Source organism: Pangasianodon hypophthalmus, chromosome 10 (assembly GCF_027358585.1).
Source record: "Pangasianodon hypophthalmus isolate fPanHyp1 chromosome 10, fPanHyp1.pri, whole genome shotgun sequence".
Taxonomy (NCBI): domain Eukaryota; kingdom Metazoa; phylum Chordata; class Actinopteri; order Siluriformes; family Pangasiidae; genus Pangasianodon; species Pangasianodon hypophthalmus.
Genome location: NC_069719.1, coordinates 3,595,478 through 3,619,464, shown reverse-complemented (window position 1 = coordinate 3,619,464; position 23,987 = coordinate 3,595,478). Strand labels below are relative to the sequence as shown.

Here is a 23,987-nt window from a genome sequence, read left to right as displayed (position 1 = left end):
TCTTTTTAAAAAAAAAAAAAAAAAAATCACCACGATTTATTTTGAAGATTCACATTTATTGTTTACATATATATATATAAGTTACAGTGACGAGTTGTAGGTGTGATGCACTTATTAACAATTCCCTTTTTAAATACAGGTTAGATTTCAAACGTACACTTCCTTTAAATAAACAGCGTTGTGTTAGCTAGTGAAACTTGGTAACAGACAGTCTCTGTATGCTGCGATGATGCTTTTTTTAACGTGACGTCGTCAACTGTGCCTCGACTGCGTTTGTCCTCGTGAGTAAAACCGTGATGCAAAATGGCTGCCAATTCGGTGCAATCCAGAAGCAAACACTTGGTTTTTTGGGTGAAACAGGTTTTAAAAAGTACATCTGTTTTATAATTTATCCATAAAACAATTATGTTCCCATTGTTAATGCTTGTACCTACAGTTTTACCCCTTGTATATTTTAAAACAGTGGTTTTTAGCATTTGAATGTTGGTTATTTATCAGTTACTTGCTCCAGAAGTGCTTTGTAGTCATCGCATTTTAAAAATCTTCCAACTAGTACAAACATAAAATCCTGAAAGGGAGGTGTGTGTGTTTGTTATTAACATCAGTGGAGGTTTAGAGTTTGTTTAAGTGCTTACAGGGGATTCAGTCTTCGTTTAAAGGCAGCTTGATCAAATTCATTCCATCATCCAGGTATCAGAAAAGAGACGAATCTTAAAGTGAAATCAAACTTGGTGTTTCGGAGGTTTTTGTACCCGTCCCTTGGTGCTATGAAAACAAATACGGTACTTTATATAAAAACAAATGACAAAAAATAGTATTAGGGCCGGGCAATATGACGAAATAATGTTAATATTGTGATAAATGACGTCACAATATATTCTTCTGAAACTACAGACGTCCAGAAAGGCCATGAGTTAATTATTTTTATGTACCGTTGGCTCCAGATCACAACTTGGTTTTCACAATAAAAAATAAAAAGTATCTTTTCCGAGATCATGTAGCAGTAGCACAGTAGCACACTGTTATATATTGGTGTTACGGCGATTCTGCACTAATTACTTCCTATTTCGAAGATTATGATGAAGGTTTAAAAAAAAAAAAAAAAAGTCATGAGCCTCGCACCATTTAGGTGGCATCTCTCAAACCTCACGCGATAACCATGGAGACGTCCCGCTCCCTCAGTCTGGCTGGTAATGAAACTGATCACCTGTTCAGGATCACTGTAGTGTCCATGACTCTATAGTTGCAGATTTCTGAGTCGCCTTTTCAAGTGATATCAAGGTAACAGCACAGAAAAATATAAATAACTCATTGCCTTTCTGGATTTCTGTATTTTCTGTAATTTTCTGTAATTCTCCTTTTAATTTTATAGTTCTTCGCTTTTGGGAAACTTTTCGATCATTTTTGTTGATGACGTATATCTCGACTTCGATCATGGTCATCTAATTAATGCTCTCTAGAACCACGTGTCCCGTCCCATATATACGGAGGCAGGACTTGCTCTACAGTAGCAGCGCGTTAGCTCGTAAGCGCAAATGTGGTTTGTCGGTGCGTTTTTGGCTCTTCAGCGCTGGATGTCGCTTTGTCAGACAGAGCGAGAGTGCTGGATGAATGCGATTCCATAAAGGCTTCTCTGCCAGTAAAAGATTCTCCTTAAACTCTTTGCTGTTCTACTTATTTAGCTAGCTCGCTAAACTGCTGACACGTTTCGTTAGATTGAGTGGGGGGGTGTGGCTTAGTCTCTTGACTCAGTCAAGCAGTTCAACACATTGCTTCCTGGTTCAGAAGGAAATACATCAACATACGAAACTGATTCGCAGCTAAGAAGCTATTTCATGGGGACTTTAACGCTCGTATAGAGACGTGAAGGTGAGAATATTTTGTTTGTCACCTGATTGGAGACAAAAGTGTGGTTCTTGGTCGCTGGAGCTCCATCAATCTGATTCAGTCATTTAATTGTACGATTGTTCTATTCTACATGGCGGCCATATTCGTCAAAGTTGCGTACGCTTGTAAGCAGTGAAGAAGAAAAAGCAGTCGAACTTTCGTTTCTTATTGACGTTCGTGTCTTTTCCTTTCATCGAGGTCACATGGGTCGGGAAGCCACGTAATGACGTAAAACGCATGACCTCTTTTTTTAGCATTGCACATCATGTCTTCAATATGAAAAGAATTCATCCAATATTGCTTTTCCACCTCACAACCTCCGCCAGATCTTAAAGATCTCCACCCTAATTCTCCATAAAACTCCTCCACCAAACAGCCCTTTTACAGCTCAGGTCCGGGGAACTGCGAGATCACCAGAAGGTCCAGGCCTCGAGCTCCAGCACCCGGAAGTCGCTCTTCTCAGACAGGCTGCAGTTGTTAAAGGTGTAACACGGGCTGCTCCTGCCCACGTACAGAGACTCGTCCAGCCACAGGCCAAAGTGTCCACTGCCGAGGGAGAAAAAAACACAGGAATCAAAATTACATCAAAAGTGTTTTTTTTTTTTTTTGTAATTCTGTTTTTATTCATGATTTTTAGCCGTATTTTCTAATTTCCATGTTAAAATACAATATTTAAAAAAAGTATCACAAAGTGCAAATAATAACCAATGTAATTAACATTGCAAAATGTTATGCAAAAGTTTTGGCACCCCATCCAAATGACATATTTTCGAAGTGAACCGAAGTAATGTTAAAGCACAGTTACTTTATATTTGATGAACCAAAAAAACAGAAAAATTGTGGCTTGTGGCAAGTTTGGACACCATTCCAGATGTAAAGTCTGAACTTAATTAGCCCCTTATGCCTTAATTGACTCATTAGGAATTGTTAGGTGGGTCAAGATTTGGCATACAACTGTCATTTGCATGGCTGCATAAATAAGTAAGGAATAAAACACTTGGAGGTGTACTGCTACAAGAAAATAATCAACAACTAGGTGGTGTGAGTTACTGTTGCCATCCTGGGGCTGATGATTTTTCCAATAAAAGCATGTTTTATTCATCTTATACTACAGCAATTTGCCAATGATTACAATTTGTATTTATTAAAGACTGACATTTTGGACTTTTTATCCATTTGGTCCTTTTTCTGGAAGGTCCATGAAACAAGTTAATTTCTGCTCCTTCTTACATTATAGCAGCTGTAAACAGTCATTCCCTCACCAGACTCTGTTTTGTTTCTCTCTTGAAGTTAAAAAAGGGAAGAAAAAAAAAAAAACGCAGCTATGTAACGCTTAGCTTCAAACAACGCAGTGGAAAACTTCCTGACTGTTACTATGTTTCAAGCACTGACACTGGAGACTCCTTCCACAGATGTTAAATAAACAATTCCTAACAGAAAACAAAAATCTGAATGAGCTGTTACTATAGAAACGATGACATTAGAACGAGCGCATTAATATAAACCTATAAACTGGCAGAGGTGCTGTTATAGAAAAGTAATCAACACCTTCTGACCAATCAGAATTGATCATTAAACAATGTTGTGGTATATATCTGAAATAACAACCACAATGCCTGTATATATATATATCTGATTACAAAGAGCTCGTACCTTCCACCACCGATGGCAAAGGAGTCGAGGTCACCTTTAATGAAGAAGGAGTTTTCACCTGTCCAACGGAAGCTCTGAGAGACAGACAGACAGACAGACAGACAGACAGACAGCGAGACAGACAGACACAGAGAGTAAGACAAGACAGCGAAGAAGGATTAAGGACAGAGACAAGAGCTCGGAGGCTGAGAAATATAAACTACGCAGAGAGTAAGTCTCTTTTCTGTGTGTTGAAATGACAGTGATAAAGCACTTCCTGTTTGTGAGTCATGTGACTAAAACCAAGGCGATAACGCAGGCAAAGTAAGTAACATTATATCAGCTTTACTTCAAACAAGCAGCAGTGACTGTAACTGATTAAGTCTCTCTAATATGTTTACGTCATCACTGATTGGTTGAGGTGAGTTTGTCATAGGGTGTGTCTCGTGTAAATGTTTTATATCTAATCCTATAGATATCATACACACATTTTACTTTATTTTATTCAAGGTTTGTGTGTGGGTCATTTCATATCAGCTCAACCAGAGGTGGCTGCATCATGATCTCAGCATTTGCTAAAGCTTTTGGTACATAAAGTTTGGTCCAAAGGACTGATAAATCTCAAATACAGCAGTGATCTGACCACTGGTTTTTAAAACAAGAACAAAACCTTATTTTTTTTAAGCAAATTAAGCTTCCTTCACTTTGTGGTGGCTTCAATTTTAATGATCTTACAAAGCTGTGCTCTTGGAAATATAGTGTACTTCTCAGGTAGTCCAGCTATTAGCAAGGACATGTGACTTATTTTAAAAATGTGTCTTTCAAAATGGCCGAAAATGCAACAATTGCACAGAAAAAGTCATTCAGAAGCGCTTTTCAGATGCTAATAGAAAGATCAGTGTTGTAGACAGAGACTTGAAACTTGCTGGACTATTACAGAAGTTAGTTCTGATCAGACTGCCACCACTGTGGACACCAGATACTGCCTCTACTCTTAGTTATATGCTTTCAAATCTAAGAAAATCATCAATTTTACTACTCACAACTAGTATTTTGAAAAATCATAGAAAATACTCTATACAATATACCTCTATTTTTTTTCTTGTATCTTGTATTATGCCAGGTTTGGAGTGAAACTGCTGGATTTAATCACAAATAATCATTAGATTTTGTTAAAAGTCAATATTGCAAAGATACAATTTTAAAAAGCATACAACTCAGTGTTAACAAAGTGCTAGAGATATCAATTTTAGCATGCACAAGCAATATTTCTAGTACTATTAGCACCCTCAATTGCCATGAACCAACAGTGCTGTCTTCGTATGTTTCTACTTCTGTAAAACCACATAGTTAAAATATTACTGACTTCATCAATGTAGACGTTCTTGAATAAAAAGTAAACATTTTCAGTATTGTTTAATTATAGATCTGATGTCGCAGGGATATTTTTGGAGTCACCTCTGTGTCCTAAAAGCCTCATGTCTCCATAATTCCTTTAAAAAAAAAAATCTATACGCTTGTAAAGATATACCTGTGGTGTTGTGTGAGAGGTGCATTCTGGGATATCTGTGCACCTAGATTTACCTTATATCGAGGGTGAAGGAGGAAGAGGAAGGTCTCTCCTGTACCGTAAAACGTGTCGCTCGGGTGCAAAGGGTGAGAGAGGAAACCACCAAACACCTGAGAGAGAGAGAGAGAGAGAGAGAGAGAAGAGGAGGATATAATGATTAATAATTAACATGAACATAGATATTTATTAGTTCAAATATTCAATGTCTGTCAGATATTTTCGAATATATTCTCTCAGAATAATCTACACTGGTAAATAAGAGCACAATTTGAGACACTTCAGACCGGACTAGACTGCAGATGTTAGTGTCTGACCTGCTCGTTGTCGTCTCGGATGAGGAGGAGGACGGGCGAGTCCGAGGCGCTCAGCTTCCTGTAGAGTGTTTTGAGACTGGCGCCATGTTTGCTCGTGCTGTAGGCTAATCTCCACGAGTGACCCACGGTACGAGGAGGCAGCTCACTCGACAGCTGAGGACACGACGAACAAAGACTTCTCTTTACATTTTACAGTAATTCAGTTACAACATATACACTCAGTGTGAATTAATTAGGTGTGTGTGTGTGTGTGTGTGTGTGTGTGTGTCTGACCTCTCGGACGTGCTGTGCGTTCAGTATGAGGCTCTGCTTCACAATGTCACTCAGTCCATCAGGCTCTTTGTCTATAGAGAGAGACTCCTTCACCCTGCTGTCCTCTACACACACCATCTACACACACACACACACACACACACACACACAGAGAGATTTCAACTGCATACACAGACTTTGAGCAAAACAACTGAAAATGTATTAATACCAGTTTCAAATGCTATAGCTTTGTATCTAATGTAGTCAAAGGTTTTCGGCTCCCCATATTTGAACTTTTATTTATTTTAAAGAATTTAAGTAAAGAATATGTGTAAGTGAAATGAAAAAGGTTACTGACATCTAATTAGAAAATTGCACCTGAATTTAATGAAACATTATTTAACATCGTTAGGATCTGTCCTTAAATCCAAAGAGCAGTACTTTTTAAAAACTGTTGTTTAGTAATTTTCTGTATTTAATTACTATACTGTGTTTTTTTCTGGAGTACTAATTATTGAAACTACACAAGCCACCTTGGATAAAAGCATCAGCCAAATGAGATTTATGAAATTAAATGTAAAATGTAATTAAGTGTGCATTCACACCATTTTCTGAGTGTGAATCAGAGAGAACCGGATACTTTTGGTTCATTTGCTATTTGATTTGGTTTGGTTTTACACAGTAAACCAGAAAATGTGATGAAAATGTGCTCAAAAAAACTTACATTTTCAGAATGTTCATATCTTATACGTATTATGATTGTGGATTGTTTTATACTTTGCCTAATTTTTAACCTTTTACATAAAAACACTTTATAAAGAAGTTTACTAATTTATAAATTGTTGAACTATATAAATATAAATAACAATTATTATTATTATTATTATTATTATAATACTCTTTCATTCATTGGTCACATTTTCATTCATTGAACACTTCAGGATTCGATTCAAATGGAACAAACGGTGCATATGTGAAGTACGTGTAAGTGTAAGAGTCAGATGCTTTTAAACGCCTGGAGTTTGTATCAAGCGAAGATCAGTTTTTGATAAAATGGAATAATAATGAAATAAAAACATGTTCTTGTGGTATACTCAGAACTGAGAGCAGAACACTCTCAGAAAAACGGGTACTAACTGAACCTTTCCTTGTGCCCTTTTCCCATCTTTTGTACCTTTAATATGAATCTTTCACCTCGAAATGTGAACACGGTGTATCAAGGTTTAAGGTACATAATTACCTTTTAAACTAAAGCTTTAAAGCTACACTGCATGCACCATTCTAGGTAAAAGATACACACTAAAGAGACGAAGTGTGTATGCTTGAGGGCTCAACCCCAACAACAAGCAATCGTACTGTTTAGTACCCGTCTTTCTGAGAGTGTATAGCATAAGACAAACTATTTACCACATCCTCACACACTCTTACACACACCTCCCACTCGTCTCCGGTGCGTCCGTCTCTGTTGGATTCCTCTCCTTCCTCTTCTCCGTCGCTGAGAATCACGAAGTCATCTTCGTCCCGCTCTGCCTCCTCTTCCTCGCCTCCTCCTTCCAGGATGCACAGGTCAGGCCGGTGGTGGCTCAGGTAGGCGTACAGCTCGTCTGAACTGTTCAGAAAACCAAAAACAAAAGTTTTGAATAAAGTCTGTAGAGCCAATAAAGATCAAAATCCACTTTTAACATAATAGTTCGGAATTTGAGAGATCAGTCAAAATCCTATACTGAATCCTGAATATAAGGTCTACACTGGACATCACGTGTGTGTGTGTGTGTGTGTGTGTGTGTGTGTTGGGGGGGGGTGACAAGACCCGCCTGTTGGTACAGCGGACAAATTGTGCATACTCAAGCAAATCTCCCGAGCGTGTGTAAGTGAAGACGACGGAAAAATAAATAAGCTGGGAGTTTTCCGATTAGCATGGAGGGAATTTCTCAGTCACTATCATCATGCTTAGCCAAGACAGCTTACTTTTTAAACCTAATAGAAAGCAATAAGAGCAGTATTACTTTCATTATTAACACAGAATCAGGAGACACTTTAGTTTAAGGAACACACACATATAGTGGGTTAATTACGGTACTGTTATTTGTTTAATAAAGCTCAATTTAGACACAAAGTTCATTCACTGTGCATTAGTCTTTACTCATAAATAGCTGTATTGCTATATAACTGAATATTTATTAGGTGAAAATGACTTATGATAATGTGCAAAAGATACTTTATTAGAATCTTATTATTCAAACTACCGCGCATGAAATGACCTAAATTGATTTGATTCTCCATGTCAGACGGCGTCAGTGTTTCATATTTAATTAAGAATTTAAGAATTTATCACCAACTAAAGACTAAACATTAATATGCTTTCAACAAACTGCAGGCACTAAAACCAAAAGGTCGAACGTGGGCAATCAAGTTCAATTCAATTCAATTTTATTTGTATAGTTTTTAACAATGGACATTGTCACAAAGCAGCTTTACAGAAATAAACAGATTCAAATTAACTTAAAATAAATTCAATTAATATAAAAATAAATTGTAAATATGTGAATTTATCCCTAATGAACAAGCCAGAGGCGAAGGTGGCAAGGGAAAAACTCCCTGAGATGATATGAGGAAGAAACCTTGAGAGGAACCAGGCTCAAAAGTGAACCCATCTTCATCTGGGTGCTAACAGATAGTGTGATTATAAATAATTCCTTTCTATAACTGTGTACTACATGGATAAATAGTGCAATTGTGTAACCAGTAAATTCATCAAAGTTTTTGCAAGAAGTCCGGTTTGTTAAATCTATCCCTGTCCACTGATGGAGTCCTGAGTACAAAGCTGCTCGTGGCAACCGCAGCCCCAAAGCCACCACAGCAACCGCAGTCCCAAAGCCATCACAGCAACCGCAGCAACCACAGCCCCAAAGCCACCACAGCAACCGCAGCCCAAAGCCACCGCAGCAACCGCAGCAACCGCAGCAACCGCAGCCTCAAAGCCACCGCAGCAACCGCAGCAACCGCAGCAACCGCAGCCCCAAAGCCACCACAGCAACCGCAGCCCCAAAGCCACCACAGCAACCGCAGTCCCAAAGCCATCACAGCAACCGCAGCAACCACAGCCCCAAAGCCACCACAGCAACCGCAGCCCAAAGCCACCGCAGCAACCGCAGCAACCGCAGCCTCAAAGCCACCGCAGCAACCGCAGCAACCGCAGCAACCGCAGCCCCAAAGCCACCGCAGCAACCGCAGCCCCAAAGCCACCGCAGCAACCGCAGCCCCAAAGCCACCACAGCAACGACAGCAACCGCAGCCCCAAAGCCACCATAGCAACCGCAGCCCCAAAGCCACCACAGCAACCACAGCAACCGCAGCCCCAAAGCCACCACAGCAACCACAGCAACCGCAGCCCCAAAGCCACCACAGCAACCACAGCAACCGCAGCCCCAAAGCCACCACAGCAACCACAGCAACCGCAGCCCCAAAGCCACCACAGCAACCACAGCAACCGCAGCCCCAAAGCCACCACAGCAACCACAGCAACCGCAGCCCCAAAGCCACCACAGCAACCACAGCAACCACAGCCCCAAAGCCACCACAGCAACAGCAGCCCCAAAGCCACCACAGCAACCACAGCAACCGCAGCCCCAAAGCCACCACAGCAACCACAGCAACCGCAGCCCCAAAGCCACCACAGCAACCGCAGCCCCAAAGCCACCACAGCAACCGCAGCTCCAAAGCCATCACAGCAACCGCAGCCCCAAAGCCACCACAGCAACCGCAGCAACAGCAGCCCCAAAGCCACCACAGCAACCGCAGCAACCGCAGCCCCAAAGCCACCACAGCAACCGCAGCCCCAAAGCCACCGCAGCCACCGCAGCAACCGCAGCAACCGCAGCCCCAAGCCACCACAGTACAACTCCCCATATGAGATCCCCAAGCCATCTCAACGGCCCCCAGATGGCACCATCCCCAGCAATCCCACTGATCTTCAGGCCGTCCATGTGGGGCCACGCCCAGCAGCAGCGAGCAGTCTCAACCGAAGAGAAGTCGGTAAGAAGATATGATTTTTTTTTTTTGTAACTGAACCATTTAAATTAAATGTGAATTTAAATTTAACCATTCAAATTCACATTTAAATCCTTTCACACAAAACATCCTTTACACTGTAAACAAAATAAATATAATAAAGTATATAAGTAATATAATAAAATCAATCCTAACAAGAGAAAAACAGACAAGTCTCTTAATATGTAATTATTTCCAGTTCCAATAATCCTTTTTCCTGCCAAGTCCAATTCCAATCTTTGCCATTTGTTACAATTTTTAACCGGATGCTATCTTGAATTACATTGCTAGACTTGTTTAACTTGGCCTATTTTTATATCTTGGGACTTATTTTGTTAAAAAGACAAAGTAAGTTAGGTAAGTTAGTAAATAGGTAGTAGTAAGTTAGTAGTAGGTAGTAGTAGTAGTAATAGTAGTAGTAGTAAATGTCAATAGATGATTAATTTCAGGCTATTTTTTCCCTATTCCCATCCCCCAGCCAGCTGGGAGGGTGAAGGCGAACACGTGCTTCCTTCGAGACACATAAATCCGGCCAAATACATCTTTTCGAACTGCTGCTCATGCTGCATCACAGGGTGCTGTAACACACTCAGAGAAAAGTGCTATCTGCCCTCTTCCACATACATGAGCTCACAAACCCCCGTGACTGGCTAGTGTCACTGTGATTGACAGGACAGACAGAGAATGACCTCCCACCCACCTAGACAGCACGCCCAATTTTGCTTCCTTGGTTCCCAGCCATGGATGGATGGATTTTTATTATTAGAAAGATTACTAATTTCAGGCTTCCTTTGCCATTTTCCCAGATCAAATATTATCTCCGCCATGCTGGAACAGTACTGCTCAGTTTGTTTATCTTCCCAAAAAGGCAACTGTAGCATACAGTTTCAGCAGAATGAATTCAGAAGGAGTCAGACAGTTTCTTAATATTCTCATAAGGCTCCTTTAAAACAAAACCATAAACCATAATTAAAAAGTTAGGACACTATCACCATGAATATTTAATATCAGCACATTTTAATGGGATGCTCTTTCTCCCAGGTTTTGGATCGCACTATCCAAACTATCTACAACAAGTATAATAAAGAGGGGTGTTATCTGGCTCTGATACACTCTGCATGTCACCTCTCTTGCTGCAGGATGAACCAGGCATCTCTGCATGGCCCGGTTTTGGCTTTTCCGAGCTCCAGCATCCCGAAACCCTTCTTCTTCACCAGCTGGGGCTTCTGCCGCATCCTCACAAACATCAGAGAGCTGGTCCTGCTGTGTCCTGGAGAAAGTTTAGAAAGTTTAGATATAGATAGATACACCCACTGAGCACTTTATTAGGAACACCTGTACACCTACTCATTCATGCAATTATCTCATCAGCCAATCACGTGGCAGCAGTGCAACGCATAAAATCATGATGATATGGGCCAGGAGCTTCGTGTCAACATGGACCAGAATCTTTGCTACATAGAATTGAGGCTGTTTTAAGATATACTTATATACCTCTCTGTTTATCACACTATTTACCTGAGAGCTGCTTTTCTGAAGACAGCTGTTGCCCGGTGTTAAGCTCCAGCGCGAGCTGCTCCAGCTGTCGCTCCACCTCGGCCATGTCCCTGCTCTCCCCGGCCTCGTCCTCCACCGCGCCAGCCGCCTCCGTTTCCACCTGCACGTCACGTGTCACAGCAGATACCAGCGTAGAAGCGGTCTCCATCTTGGATTGAGGTGTGGTGATGTGGATGATTGGGTCTTTCAGGGTTTTATCCTTCGATGCTTTCTTACGACGTTTCCACCTGCGATAATATAAAACAGAGGAGTCGATAAGTCGATATGTCCGGTTTGACTGGTGGGAAAATTTAGGAAGATTCCCGTGTAATGCTCTCACAGAATAAAACTGGTTTCTCACTCATGCAGATACAGGTCAAGAGCTTCAGATAATGTTCACATTAAAAAGCAGAATGGAGGAAATGTTGCAATCTCAGTGACTGTGACTGTGGCATGGTTGTTGTCTGGTATTTTTCCAATCTTCAAATGTCCAGTTTTGGTGACAGTTTTGATCAAACCCAATGCCGCTGTAGCCCAACCGCCTCAAGGTTTTCACGTATTGGGCATTCTAAGGTGCTTTTCTGCACAACATGGCTGTAAAGAGTGGTTATTTGAGATACTGTAGCATTTAATTCAATTAAATGTTATTTGTATACTGCTTTTAACAATGGACATTGTCACAAAGCAGCTTTATAGAAATAAATACATTCAAATTAAATTAAATCAAAATAAATTGTAAATGAGGTGACGGTGGCGATGAAAAACTCCCTGAGACGATATGAGGAAGAAAACCTTGAGAGGAACCAGACTGAAAAGGGAACTTATCCTCATCTGGGTGATAACGGATAGTAAATCAATCAATAAATAAATCACTTCTATATCCCTATTCTCCGTCTCTTCTAATCCTTCCTGTCAGAGTTAACCATCTTGACCTTTCTCATCAACAAGGTGTTTCTGCCTGCAGAACTGGATGTTTTTTATTTTTTTGCACCATTCTGTGTAAATCCAAGAGACTGTTGTGTGAAAATTGCAGGAGATACGCAGGTTCTCAAACACGCAAACCAGCCCAACAAACATACCACAGGTCAAAGTCAATGAGATCACAGTTTCTCCACTAGAGAAAAAGAGAACAAATAAATGACAGATTTCACTATTAATTTGTTTCCAGAGACAAACATTGTCTCCTCTCTCTGTCATGATGCTAACGGGATTGACAGGATATATATATATTGGACATTGGAGTGGAAATCGGACTATTGCTAATCTTTATTGCTAATCTTTAATCTACATTGATAAGTTAGCTAATTAGCACGCTTTTTTCTTTGGAAGCATGAAAGCTGCCTTAACACACCATGACTAGGTAGGATGCATCATTAGGATGTTCACACACGGTCCTGAACGCACCTGACTGTCATTCAGATCTTTATGTTGAGAGCTACACACCTCTGTGTGGACCTGCTGAAGTGAACGTGAGAGATGTCGGAGAAGAAGGTGACGGACGACAGATTGTCCACCGGACAGGAGAAGAGATACTCCTCACAGCCGTTTTCCTGCACCAGGGGGAGGGACTTATACGGGTCAAAGAAGATCTTATTGGCTGCTATGAGGAGAATGCCAGAAACCACGCCCTAAAAATAAACAGACAGGACAAAATTAGTAAAAGCAAGAATGATCAAAATGAATTGCAGCTTCAGAGCAGTAACTCACTTTCCGGTCGGTGATGAAGCGACAGAACAGCTTGAGACACGGCAGGTCCGCTGGCCCCGCCCCCTGCATGCACTCGGGCGGCAGAGCCAATAGGCAGAGCTGTCCGTCAGGCAGCGGCACCGCCTCCACGTCCTGACAGCAGGGAATACAAGTAAAATGTATTTAATTTAGATATTTATTAATAGTAAGTTAACTATTTTTTGCATTTTCTCAAATAAGAATCCATCATTTTTATTATATTATTTATTAATTATAATCAACTGACTGTCCTTAAGAACTAATAACACATGAGGATGTGAATGGGGTGAACATTAAAGAAATGGTGTATGATTATCACAAATATTATTATAATATTGTTATTTTAGATATTCAAACAAAAATTATTTTTTAATGAAAAACTTAGAAAGGTTTTTCTTTATAAAACATTTTTTATTCACTTTTTTTTTTTTTTTTTTTTTTTTTTTTGCTCCTGATATTTTTCGTTTCTATTTGCACTATAGTTTGAGCATTTTTAAAGAAAGGTGTCTTGACTGACAAAAAATAAAATGCAAAAAAATTTGCAAAAACAAACAAACAAACAAACAAACAAATAAATAACCTAATTAAAAGAAAATAAAGCAAGGAGCAAAAAGTGACCAATTATATTTATTAAGTGTGATTTTTTTTCATGGTATTTGAATTTGCTTTGTTTATTTTTCAATTTTTTTTTTTACTTATTATTGTACAGATTTAGGAGTTTTTTAAATACTTTTAGGGAAAAATGAACTCCATGTATAAACAACATTTTAAGCTTGAGTTAAACTGAATGAAATCTATAATATAGATATAAAATAAACACAATTGTTCATTATAAAACATCATAGAGTGTCACAAGAGTAAGAACACACTCAGTAATGTGTAATCCACAACTCAGACTCATCTGTTCATGATTTATTGAGATTCAGTCAGGATTTGCCACTCAGTACCAAAGTCCACTAGCAAAGCAAACGCTGATCTCTGTTCCCACACACACACAAACACACACACACACATACACGCATCCAGCTTTGTGCTTTACCTAAAATCAGACAGAGAAAAAAGAATAAAGCGGAACGTGATGCTCACCAGCAGCTTGTCATATTCGGCGTCTGTGGATGGGGACACAGGGGTCGTTGGGGTCACGGCGTCCAGCTTGGGCTCAGAAAAGTCAGGGAGCGTCGCTGAGACTTTCTACAGAGTTAAAAATGAGAAGATGAGACAGAAATGATTTAAATATCACGACTCTTTCACTTCTCTGTTCCAGACGTCACTTTATGGCTGAATAGATAACTGCAAACTCGTGTTCAGCATGTGAAGAGTGATGAGAAATGGTGCGCGAGTGTGACACGGGATGATTTATATTTAACATAAATAAAATTTAATTTCACTTCGTTAATCTTTTACTAGGTTGAGGTTAATGTAGCTAACAAGAAAGGAAGATGGTAGTTTAACTGTCACAGAGAGAAACGAGCCGATTAGTAGTAACCAAACACCATTTTACCTGTTTATTTATTTTTAATTTTTTAAACTTAAAATACAGAGTCACTCATCACACTGACGTTACATTAAAATGTGTTACACCAAACCCCACTATCTGGCCATGATCTGCTCTGGAAAACCTTCCAAATATCAATAAACATCTTGGTATTGTTGTTGGTGTGTTTTTTGTTGTTGCTGATGGTGTTGTTGGTGGTGGTGGTGGTGATGGTAGAGGTTTTATTGTTGCTGTTGGTGTTGTTGGTGGTGTGCTTTTTGTTGTCGATAGTGTTGTTGTTGGTGGTGTGTTTGTTGTTAGTTGTAGTGGTGGTGGTCTTGCCATTTTTGTTGTTGTTGGTGGTGTTGGTGGTAGTGTTGTTATTGTTGTCGGTGGTGGGGTGTTTGTTGTTGATGATGGAGTTGCTGCTGTTGGTGGTAATGGTTTAATGTTGTTCGTGGTGTTTTTGTTGTTTTTTGTTGATGGTGTTGCTGCTGGTGGTGTGTTTTTTGTTGTTGGTGGTGTGGTGTTGTTGGTGGTAGTGTTGTTGTTCCTGTTGGTGGTGTGTTTGTTGTTCTTGTTGATGGTGGTGTGCTGCTGTTGTTGGTGGTGGTGTTATATTGTTGGTGGTGGTGATTTTGTCGTTGGTGATGTTGGTGTTGTTGTTAGTGGTGGTAGTGGTGTTGTTGTTGTTGGTAGTGGTGTTGTTGCTAGTGTTTTTGTTGGTGTTGGTGGTGGTGGTAGTGGTTTTTCTGTTTTTCTTGTTGTTGGTGGTAGTGTTGTTGTTGGTGTTGTTGGTATGTTTGTTGTTGTTGGTGGTGGTGGTGGTAGAGTTGTTGGTGTGTTTGTTGTTGTTGGTGGTGTTGTTGTTGGTGTGTTTGTTGTTGTTGTTGGTGGTGGTGTTGGTGTATTTTTCAAATGTATTATTTCAGCTCATCTGTAACATCCATGTAACTGTCTGCTTGCAATTGTGGGTTTTTTCCAGGTCTTTTCTTCTTAATCCACTGCACTAATTTTTCAACATTTCTGAGGCTCATATTGCAGGGTTACTGTTATTTATCACAATAAAAATGCACAATATGAGCAAAATTGGACACGAGACAAGCACGACTTTTTTATGTGAGTGGCTCATCTTTCATTCCCCCAATGAGGCACCATAAAGGTATAAATAACATCTATTCTACTGGGAAATTGGTCACCACAGAACAAAACACAATAATACACATGGCAACACAACACACCACACAACACACAACAAAACACACAATAAAATCAGTTAGCATGGAGTACCTGTGAGATCACGGTCGTATCTGCTGGTCTTCCACTAAACTGAGAGGCTATACTGAACACTGTGTCCTCCTGATGAACCTGTTTCACACACACACACACACACACACACACACACACACACACACACACACACACAGGACCTGTCAGTACCACTGAAGGAGGCGTGGCCTCCCACTACACAAAGTTAACACTTATATTTGAAATCTAACATCTTTATACTCCACTACTGCATTACATTGTGTGTAAGTGAAAACAGGAACTAACTTGTTTTGTATTGTGTTGCACAACATTTAACATAACTATAGATAGATAAAATGACATGTCATGACATGTCATTCTTTAATAAATAAAAAATAAATAAATTGCTGTGGTATAGGATGAACAAAAGTATGTTTTTATTTAAATAAAATGACAATTATTCCATTTCAATAGTACTTTACTAACTTGCTGCCAAATCGACAAAAGCTAAATGTAACAAAGTGTTACATAAAGCTACATCTGGCAGACACAATGCTAGATTCAGTAGTTAGCAAGGCTAGGAATGAAGGTTCAGTAGCTAGCATGACTTTCTACAAAGCTAGTTTCAGTAATTAGCAAGCCATACCCCAAAACTAGATTCATCAGTTAGAAAACTGTTCAAAAACCTTCAATTCTGTCATTACAAAGGTTTTGTACAAAGCTTGTTTTGGTTATTAGCATTACTTTCAATGAAGCTAGGCTCTAAATTAGCAAGATAATCTAGAAAAACTACTAATTTCAGTTTACAACAAAGTTTTACATAAAGCTAAATTCTGCAGATATAATGCTATACAGATACAATGATTCAGTAGTTAGCAGGGATTTCTACATATCTAGTTTCTTTAATTAGCAAATCTATATTCAGTATGTATCATGATGCTCTATAATGCTAGTTTTAGTAATTCCCCAAAACTAGGTTCAGCAGTTAGCAAAACCTTGATTCTATCAATACAAAGGTCTTGTAGGAAGCTTGTTTCAGTTATTAGCATTACATTCTGCAAAGCTAATTTCAATAATAAACAATGCATTACATAAGGCTAAATTTGGCAGATACAAAGCTAGATTCAGAAGTTAGCAAGATGTTTTAAAAAGTTATAAAAGCAGTGTACAATGTGTTATATAAAGCTAGAGTTAGTAGTTTCTAAAAGCTAGTTTAAAGTAATCAGAAGCTAGTTAAAGCTAGTTTCCGAAGTCAGAAGATCATCCTCCAAAGCTAGATACAGCCATTAACAAGATGTTTAAAAAAAAAAAAAAAAAAAAAAAAAAACATTTCTGTCATTAAAAAAGTGTTATACAAAGTGTGTTAGGAAGGTAATCTACAAAGCTAATTTCAGTTAATAACACAGCTAAATTCTGCAGATACAATTGCAGCAGTTAGCAAGGATTTCTACATATCTTGTTTCATTAATCAGCAAATCTAGCTTCAGTATTTAGCATGATATTCTATAAAGCTAGTGGCTGTAATGAGAAAATCATCCTTCAAAGCTAGATTCATCCGTTAGCAAGATGTTAAAAGATTAAATTCTGTCATTACAAAGGTGTTATACAAAGCTTGTTACAGTTACTAGCATTCTACAAAACTAATTTTAATTAGTAAAGCTAAAGCTAAATCTGGCAGAAACAAAGCTAGATTTAGAAGTTAGCAAGATGTTTTACAAAGCTATAAAAACATTGTACGATGTGTTACATAAAGCTAGATTCAGCAGTTAGCAAGGATTTCTGCATATCTACTTTCATTAATTAGCAAATCTAGCTTCAGTATTTAGCATGATATTCTGTAAAGCTAGTTGCTGTAATGAGAAAATCATCCTTCAAAGCTAGCAGGATGTTAAAAATTTTAATTCTGTCAAACAATTAAATTCTGTTATACAAAGCTTGTTTCAGTTACTAGCATTCTACATAACTAATTTTAATAATTAACACAAGTGTCACGTAAAGCTAAATTTGGCAGATACAAAGCTAGTTAGCAAGGCTTTCTATAAATCTAGTTTCAGTAATTAGCGAGTCCAGATTAAGTATTTAGCATGATGTTCTATAAAGCTAGTTTCAGTAATCAGCAAGTCAATCCCCAAAGCTAGATTCAGTAGTTAGCGATGTGTTCTGTAAATATAGGTTCAGTAATTAGCAAGACGTTCCTCAAATCTATATTCAGTACTTAACAAGCTAACAGGTTTTATATGAGCTACAGTAAACACTCCAAATCCAAAGCACACACAGCTGTCACTCATCATCATCATCATCATCATTAATGAATCATTTTCAATTACCAAAGACTTTCTGGACCACAGCGCTCCATTGTAAAGCTTCAGCAGAAATTTGTGAATATCCATTAACTCAAATATCTGACAGTGAAAACAGTGTTAAGGAAGAAGGTTGCGACGTCGTGGCGTGTCCATGACCTTTGCTCGGCTCAATTCAGTGTGATGTCACATCTTGGACGTAATGTATGTGTGTGTGTGTGTGTGTGTGAGATTAAGGTGTGTGTGAGTGTGGATGTTGTTCTTTTTCTATACAGTATGCAGGTGTAATCATAGGTCAAAGCATTTGTGTGTGTGTGTGTGTGTGTGTGTGTGTGTGTGTGTGTCACTCACCGCTTGCTCATCTCTCCAGCTTGACTCTGCTCCTGATTGCGGTGTCATTGTGGTTGAAATGTCAGACGGAAAAGCAGCCTCTGTGAAAGCACGCAGAAACGTTGCGAGTCTAAAAACACTTTGTTAATAATTATCACTTCCATCCGTTTTCATTTTTTTACGCATTTCCGATTCACTCGCGCTGTCTAATCCACAGAGGTTTAAATGCACTTGTTAGGGTGTTAGCAACGTCCAAATCTTATTCCCCAAATCTTATTCCTGCCACCAATTTTATAAATAACTCAAAGCCATGTTTCTACAAATACACTCAAATCAATATTGTAGTAGATTTCTGGCTCTAGACGGCTGCTAATAGGAGAAATTTTGCTCATGACAGCTTTCTGCTTAAGTCCAACTCTAATTCCGTATATATTCAAAGTGTACACGACTTTCTACGAAAACATTTCATTTTGTTTTAGAAAACGTTATTTTAATATACATACAGTGACTAAAATATTCATACCACAGCGCTGTTGAATTCCCAAATCTGATCGGTCACAAGGTGGTAATTAATTTTATTTTTATAACAGGCTTTAGCTATCACAGGTTTATATTAATATACGCTATCGTTTCTATAGTAACAGCTCCTACACAGGGACTCATAACTCATACACATAATCTAAGACTAATAATGAACGAATTAAAAATGTTTTTAACAAAGATGTATAATTATGTATAATCGCTGATATGGGGAAGTTTTCTGTGAGGAGACATTTATGTAACGTGTATGGAAGGAGTCTCCAGTGTCAGCGCTTTAGAGGTAAAGCTGTTAATTTACGCTTTATAGTTTATAACGTAAGTGAGAACAGGAACTAAATTGTTTAACGAATGTTCCACAACATTAAACGTAAACAGAAACAGATAAAATATATGATGTGCCATTCTTTATAGCCTTTTTATATTTATTACTATATTATTTATATTTATATATTCTTAATATTGCGGCTCATATTACATCCCTGCATTATTATTATTATTATTATTATTATTATTATCTTTTTTACAGTGTTTTAAATTCTCTTGTGAAGCACTGTGAACTGCATTTTATGTATAAAAGGTGCTTAAAATAAAAATGATTAATATTAATATTTAATTAGAAATATATTAGAATTGGATAATAAAAACAATACAAATTTTTCCATATTTATTACTTGGAATATTTTTAAAAGAGGAATATATTATATTAAAAAATTCACATTTATCGCTTAATGCGTGTGCAAACCATGCTGATCTTCTCCTGCTTTTCTCCTCACCTTTGAGGTAATACTGTCTCAGTTTGGGGTTGCGGATGTGATGGCGCCCCGTGGCCGTACCGTCCCGGTCTGCGTCAGCGCTAACTGAGGCTTCCCACGGCCCTGTGACGAAGCCCGGAGGCTGCGTGAAGCCCGACGGCAGCCTGGTGCCCAGCCTGGGGATCATCATGAGGGGTCAATATTATAACACCGTCACAGCGAACATGCAAACTGCTGCGTGTTTCCTTTAACTACTGTCCTAAAACTTCACTAAAGACGTCTGTTCGTATAGATACATTACTAAACACTAGGTAGATAACACAATGCTTGGGAAAAAGTGTGTAGCAGAAGTATTGTTCATTTATTATTATTATTTTTTAGAAATGTTTGCACAAAACTGCACATTGTGATGCGTCTTAACTAGAGGTGGTCGATACGACAAAAATATATCACGATTCTCAAAGGCATGATATGTATCACGATATATAGGTTTGCAAACAAATTCCCAAATTACTAGCATTTAAAAAAAAAAAAAAAAAAAAAAACTCTTTTTTTCCATATGTGGGCAAATATTTGTTTATTTGTATTTTTTTTTATTTTAGAAATAACATTTTTATTAACAAAAACAAATTATAAAAAATATTTAAAACTGAAAGGGGGAGTTTTTTTAATCTGTAAAAAAAATGGTAATATTTTTTAAAGATTAATTACTTTTAAAATTTACAATTTTAAATTTACAATTTTTAAGATTAAGTACCAAATTTTAGCATCACATCAGCTGCTTCCAGTCAATTTGCAATTATTTTTAACATTTAAAAAAAAAAATTAGTAAAAAGATATTTCACAATATCCCTGGTATCTCAGTAAAGCGTATTGTGACACAGGCTTAATTTATCATGATATCGATATTATATCATCATATCGTCCAGCCCTAAAGTCTTAACAGCTCTAAACTTTACATTATTGAAACACTGGCTGGTCATTTATCACATTACTGCAGCTACAATGTGAGTAAAATAAATTAAACTGCACACACACGAGAGCTGACCTGTTCTTGACATTGCCGAAGTATCCGCTTCTCGTCTTATCCTTCTGTTTATTGTCCATTTTTTTGTGGGTTTTTTTGGAGCTAAATTCCAGAAGCACAGGTTTTCAGTGGACAAGAAAAGAGTCGAAGGAATTCGCTTTTGTTTCCATCATCTTCCTCCTCTTTTCCTTCATCATCGTCATATAACAGAAATAAGCTGCGAAAAAGAGGAGATATTCTATTATTATATGTCTAATCATATATTTGACATTAGACTTACCAGGTCACTTTATTAGGAACATTTGTACCCCAGTTTATTAATCTGATTATCCAATCAGACAATCACGTAACAGCAATCAATTCAGAGCAATCATTCAAGAGCTTCGGTTCACGTTCACATCAGACATCAGCATGGGGAGAAAATGTGTTCTTAGTGACTTTGCTGCTGCCAGATGGGCTGATCTGAGTATTTCAGAAAATCTCCTGGCATTTTCACACACAGCTGTCGCTACTTTATACAGAATGGTGCCAAAAAAAAAAAAAAAAACATCCAGTTCTGCAGGCCAGAGCCAGGCCAGGTCAGAGGAGAACAGCCAGACAGGTTCGAGCTGACAGGAAGGATACAATATCTCAAATAATCACTCTTTACAACCGTGGTGAGCAGAAAAGCATCTCAGAACACACAAAACCTCAAAACCTTGAGGGAGATGGGCTACAACAGCATCAGCTTCCACTCCTGTCAGCCAAGAACAGGAATCTGACGCTACAGTGGACACTGTTTCACCAAAACCGGACAGCTGAAGACTGGAAAAATGTCACCTGACCTTTTAGTAACATTACAAGATACAATATAGTATTTTGTATGCTATATTTTGCAGTGGATTTCCATAATCTAAACAGCACACAGGCGATATTTCACTCTGCAAAATCTAATGTCGGTTACAATCCAAACTTTGTGAATGTTGGAACTGTTACAGAGTGATGTGATGTTTTTTATACTGATTTGTTCAAATCAAAACAGATTTAAAAAAACTTTTTTTTTTTTACCTAGACTTATGCGGCTTGTGCACTTATTTACAATAACACACAGTGTTTTGTGTTGGGGTTTTTTGCCCCAATAGCAATTCCTCAGGGATTTTGGACACTTAAAATGGGATCACTGACCAGAAAAGGTTGAAATTTCATAATCTAAACATTAAAAATGCTCTAATCTTCAGTATATACTGTTAATAAATACTGTGTAATAATTACAGGGTCATAAAATTATGACCCTGTATTTATTATATTTGGTTTCTGTGCCTTATAGTGAGGTGCATTATACTGTATGTTTACTGTATATTTAATATTCACAGACCCACTTCCTTTAAAGGTGCATTGCACAGGGTATAAAATAATGGCACCCTATATAGTGCACTATATATAAATATTTTATTATTATTATTATTATTATTGTTGTTGTAAAAAAGGACGCCATTTGGTAAACTGATGCAACTGTAAATAAAAATGGAGGAAAGCTGTAATTTCACTGCAGCACTTGGATGACTAGCATGTACATTTCCTTTAATTCTCCTTCTATAAGGGAAATAAAAATCAATCAGCCTTTTTTCCCATGATAATGATGATAATGATGATGATGATGTTTTAATCCAAAAAAGGAGAAGTTAGCCAGCTTTGCTACTGTCTGATTAGCAACGAATAAAAGCATATTTCTCCTCTAAGTATCTCTGCATGACACAGCAACACTAAAACCTGTAAACAGAGCAGAAACTGACCTGTCTTTTAATCAACGCAGAGACTCTATCAGCAGTAGCGACTCTCCATCATGTGTTTTCATGTGAACATGGTTTTGACAGGCGTATTGTTCCTCCTAACCGCATTCTGACAAGTCCCGCCTCCTGCTCTCCGATTGGCTCGCAAACACAAGCCAGCCCGCTGATTGGACAGTTCACGGATCACTCACGTCACCGTCGCAACCACAGTGGTGGGTTTTTTTTCTTCTTTTTTTTTTTCTTTTCGACAGGAGTTCTCGTTTTAATTCTCTCGACATCTGTATCGACTTCACATTTAGAATCGCGATGCATTTGCGATCACGATTATTAAATCGTTCACTTGAAAGGCGTCTTGGCGGAATACGGGCGGAAATTAACCACATCACGAGTTGTTGTGGTTCTGCTTCTGTCTTAGGGTGACAGATGACGTCATCACCCCGCGACCTATTGTGCGCAAAAAAAACCCAAAAACAAAAAACGTTTATTTTTATTTATATGAGCTTTTTTTTTTATAATCTATGAACTTTTCTCCTAGTGAATAAATTAAAGTATGAATCTGAAACTTTTATCATTGATTTTTATCATGTTAACAGCACTTTTCATGAATTTATTAAAATTGCAGCTAAATATAACTTTTTTAAAATACTTTTTAAATACTAAACCCAATTCAGGACTTATGTTTATAAATACAGTACCTAAATAATGACATAAAATTAAATAAAAACACTGACATATTTAAAAAGAGTAAAACATACCAGAGTAAATAAGAGAACTGGAATTTTAAATAGAAATTCAGTTTAGGTTTAGTTAGTGTATAGTTTGGTTTAGTTTGGTGACTTTTATTTTGTAATTGTGTTTGATGTATATGTATATTAATTTCTACACGGTGTGTTTAATATGCATTATATCATGAGGTCTCACTAATAGCACAATGTAAATGATATGGGGCAGACTATTACACACACACACACACAGAGAGAGAGAGAGAGAGAGAGAGAGAGAGAGAGAGAGAGAGACGATTTCTAATTTTATAAAGTGTGTCAAGTCTGTAATCCTCTGCTTGATTTATGCTGAGTTTCCTCTGAAAGCTTGTTACCCTTTCATTAATAAATAAAATAAAACCAACCCAAAATAATACTAAACTTACAGTTACTGTCCTTTTCTGTAATTTGTACTTCAAATGGATAATATATGCTTAGTTTATGTACTGCAAGTTTCTCCTCCGAAGCCATTTTAAGGGGAAAAGTATGACAGAGTAAATAATCCACATCCTTCATGTTCATTACACCTATGACTGTATTACGGATGCGCCTTCTCAGTCACTGATGATGAAGAGTTACGGATGTATGGAGGCCAAATGGAGATCAAATCTATGGGGGGTTTCAGTCTGTGAAATCACCTGACACGACTGTCACTGATAGGCTGCAGGAATCTACAGTCTGAGCTAGACAGAAATCAGCCCCAGTCATTTCATGTTCTTTATACCATTCTGTATATTTTTCTTATAAACATTGGTAGTGTTGTGTTGCACTTGCGTTCACAAACATCCAAAATAATCTGCTTTAAGACTACTAAATGATC

General features: G+C 38.0%; 1 protein-coding gene across 4 annotated transcripts; it reads right to left on the bottom strand.

Moving 5' to 3' along the window:
- Positions 1-74: 74 nt before the first annotated feature.
- Positions 75-22,791, bottom strand: si:ch211-15d5.11 (oxidation resistance protein 1). Of its 4 annotated transcripts, none has more exons than XM_026944215.3 (17): positions 22,410-22,791; positions 20,659-20,854; positions 19,632-19,786; positions 18,340-18,419; positions 15,731-15,808; positions 14,053-14,157; positions 12,949-13,080; positions 12,685-12,869; positions 11,224-11,489; positions 10,831-10,975; positions 7,090-7,264; positions 5,677-5,793; positions 5,404-5,556; positions 5,104-5,199; positions 4,608-4,658; positions 3,541-3,614; positions 76-2,433 (listed from the first exon to the last, which is right to left on the bottom strand). In XM_026944215.3, the coding sequence occupies exons 2-17, from the start codon at positions 20,715-20,717 to the stop codon at positions 2,298-2,300; spliced, it is 2,007 nt and encodes a 668-aa protein (XP_026800016.3). In that variant the 5' UTR covers positions 20,718-20,854; positions 22,410-22,791; the 3' UTR covers positions 76-2,297. The 4 variants fall into 4 exon arrangements, with proteins under 4 accessions (XP_026800019.3, XP_026800016.3, XP_034164143.2 ...); XM_034308252.2 differs by having other exon boundaries at positions 4,608-4,655; XM_026944216.3 differs by lacking the exon at positions 4,608-4,658 and having other exon boundaries at positions 77-2,433; positions 22,410-22,789.
- Between the last annotated feature and the right edge of the window lie 1,196 nt (positions 22,792-23,987).

Bases quoted from the DNA above. Each gene is read 5' to 3' on its own strand.
- si:ch211-15d5.11 (XM_026944215.3), bottom strand. From the start codon at position 20,717: ATGGACAATAAACAGAAGGATAAGACGAGAAGCGGATACTTCGGCAAT. The intron at 18,420-19,631 runs GTGAGGAGAAAA...GTGCTTTCACAG, and splicing joins GAGACAGTATTACCTCAAAG to AGGCTGCTTTTCCGTCTGAC. The intron at 15,809-18,339 runs GTGAGTGACACA...TGTGTGAAACAG, and splicing joins GCTGGAGAGATGAGCAAGCG to GTTCATCAGGAGGACACAGT.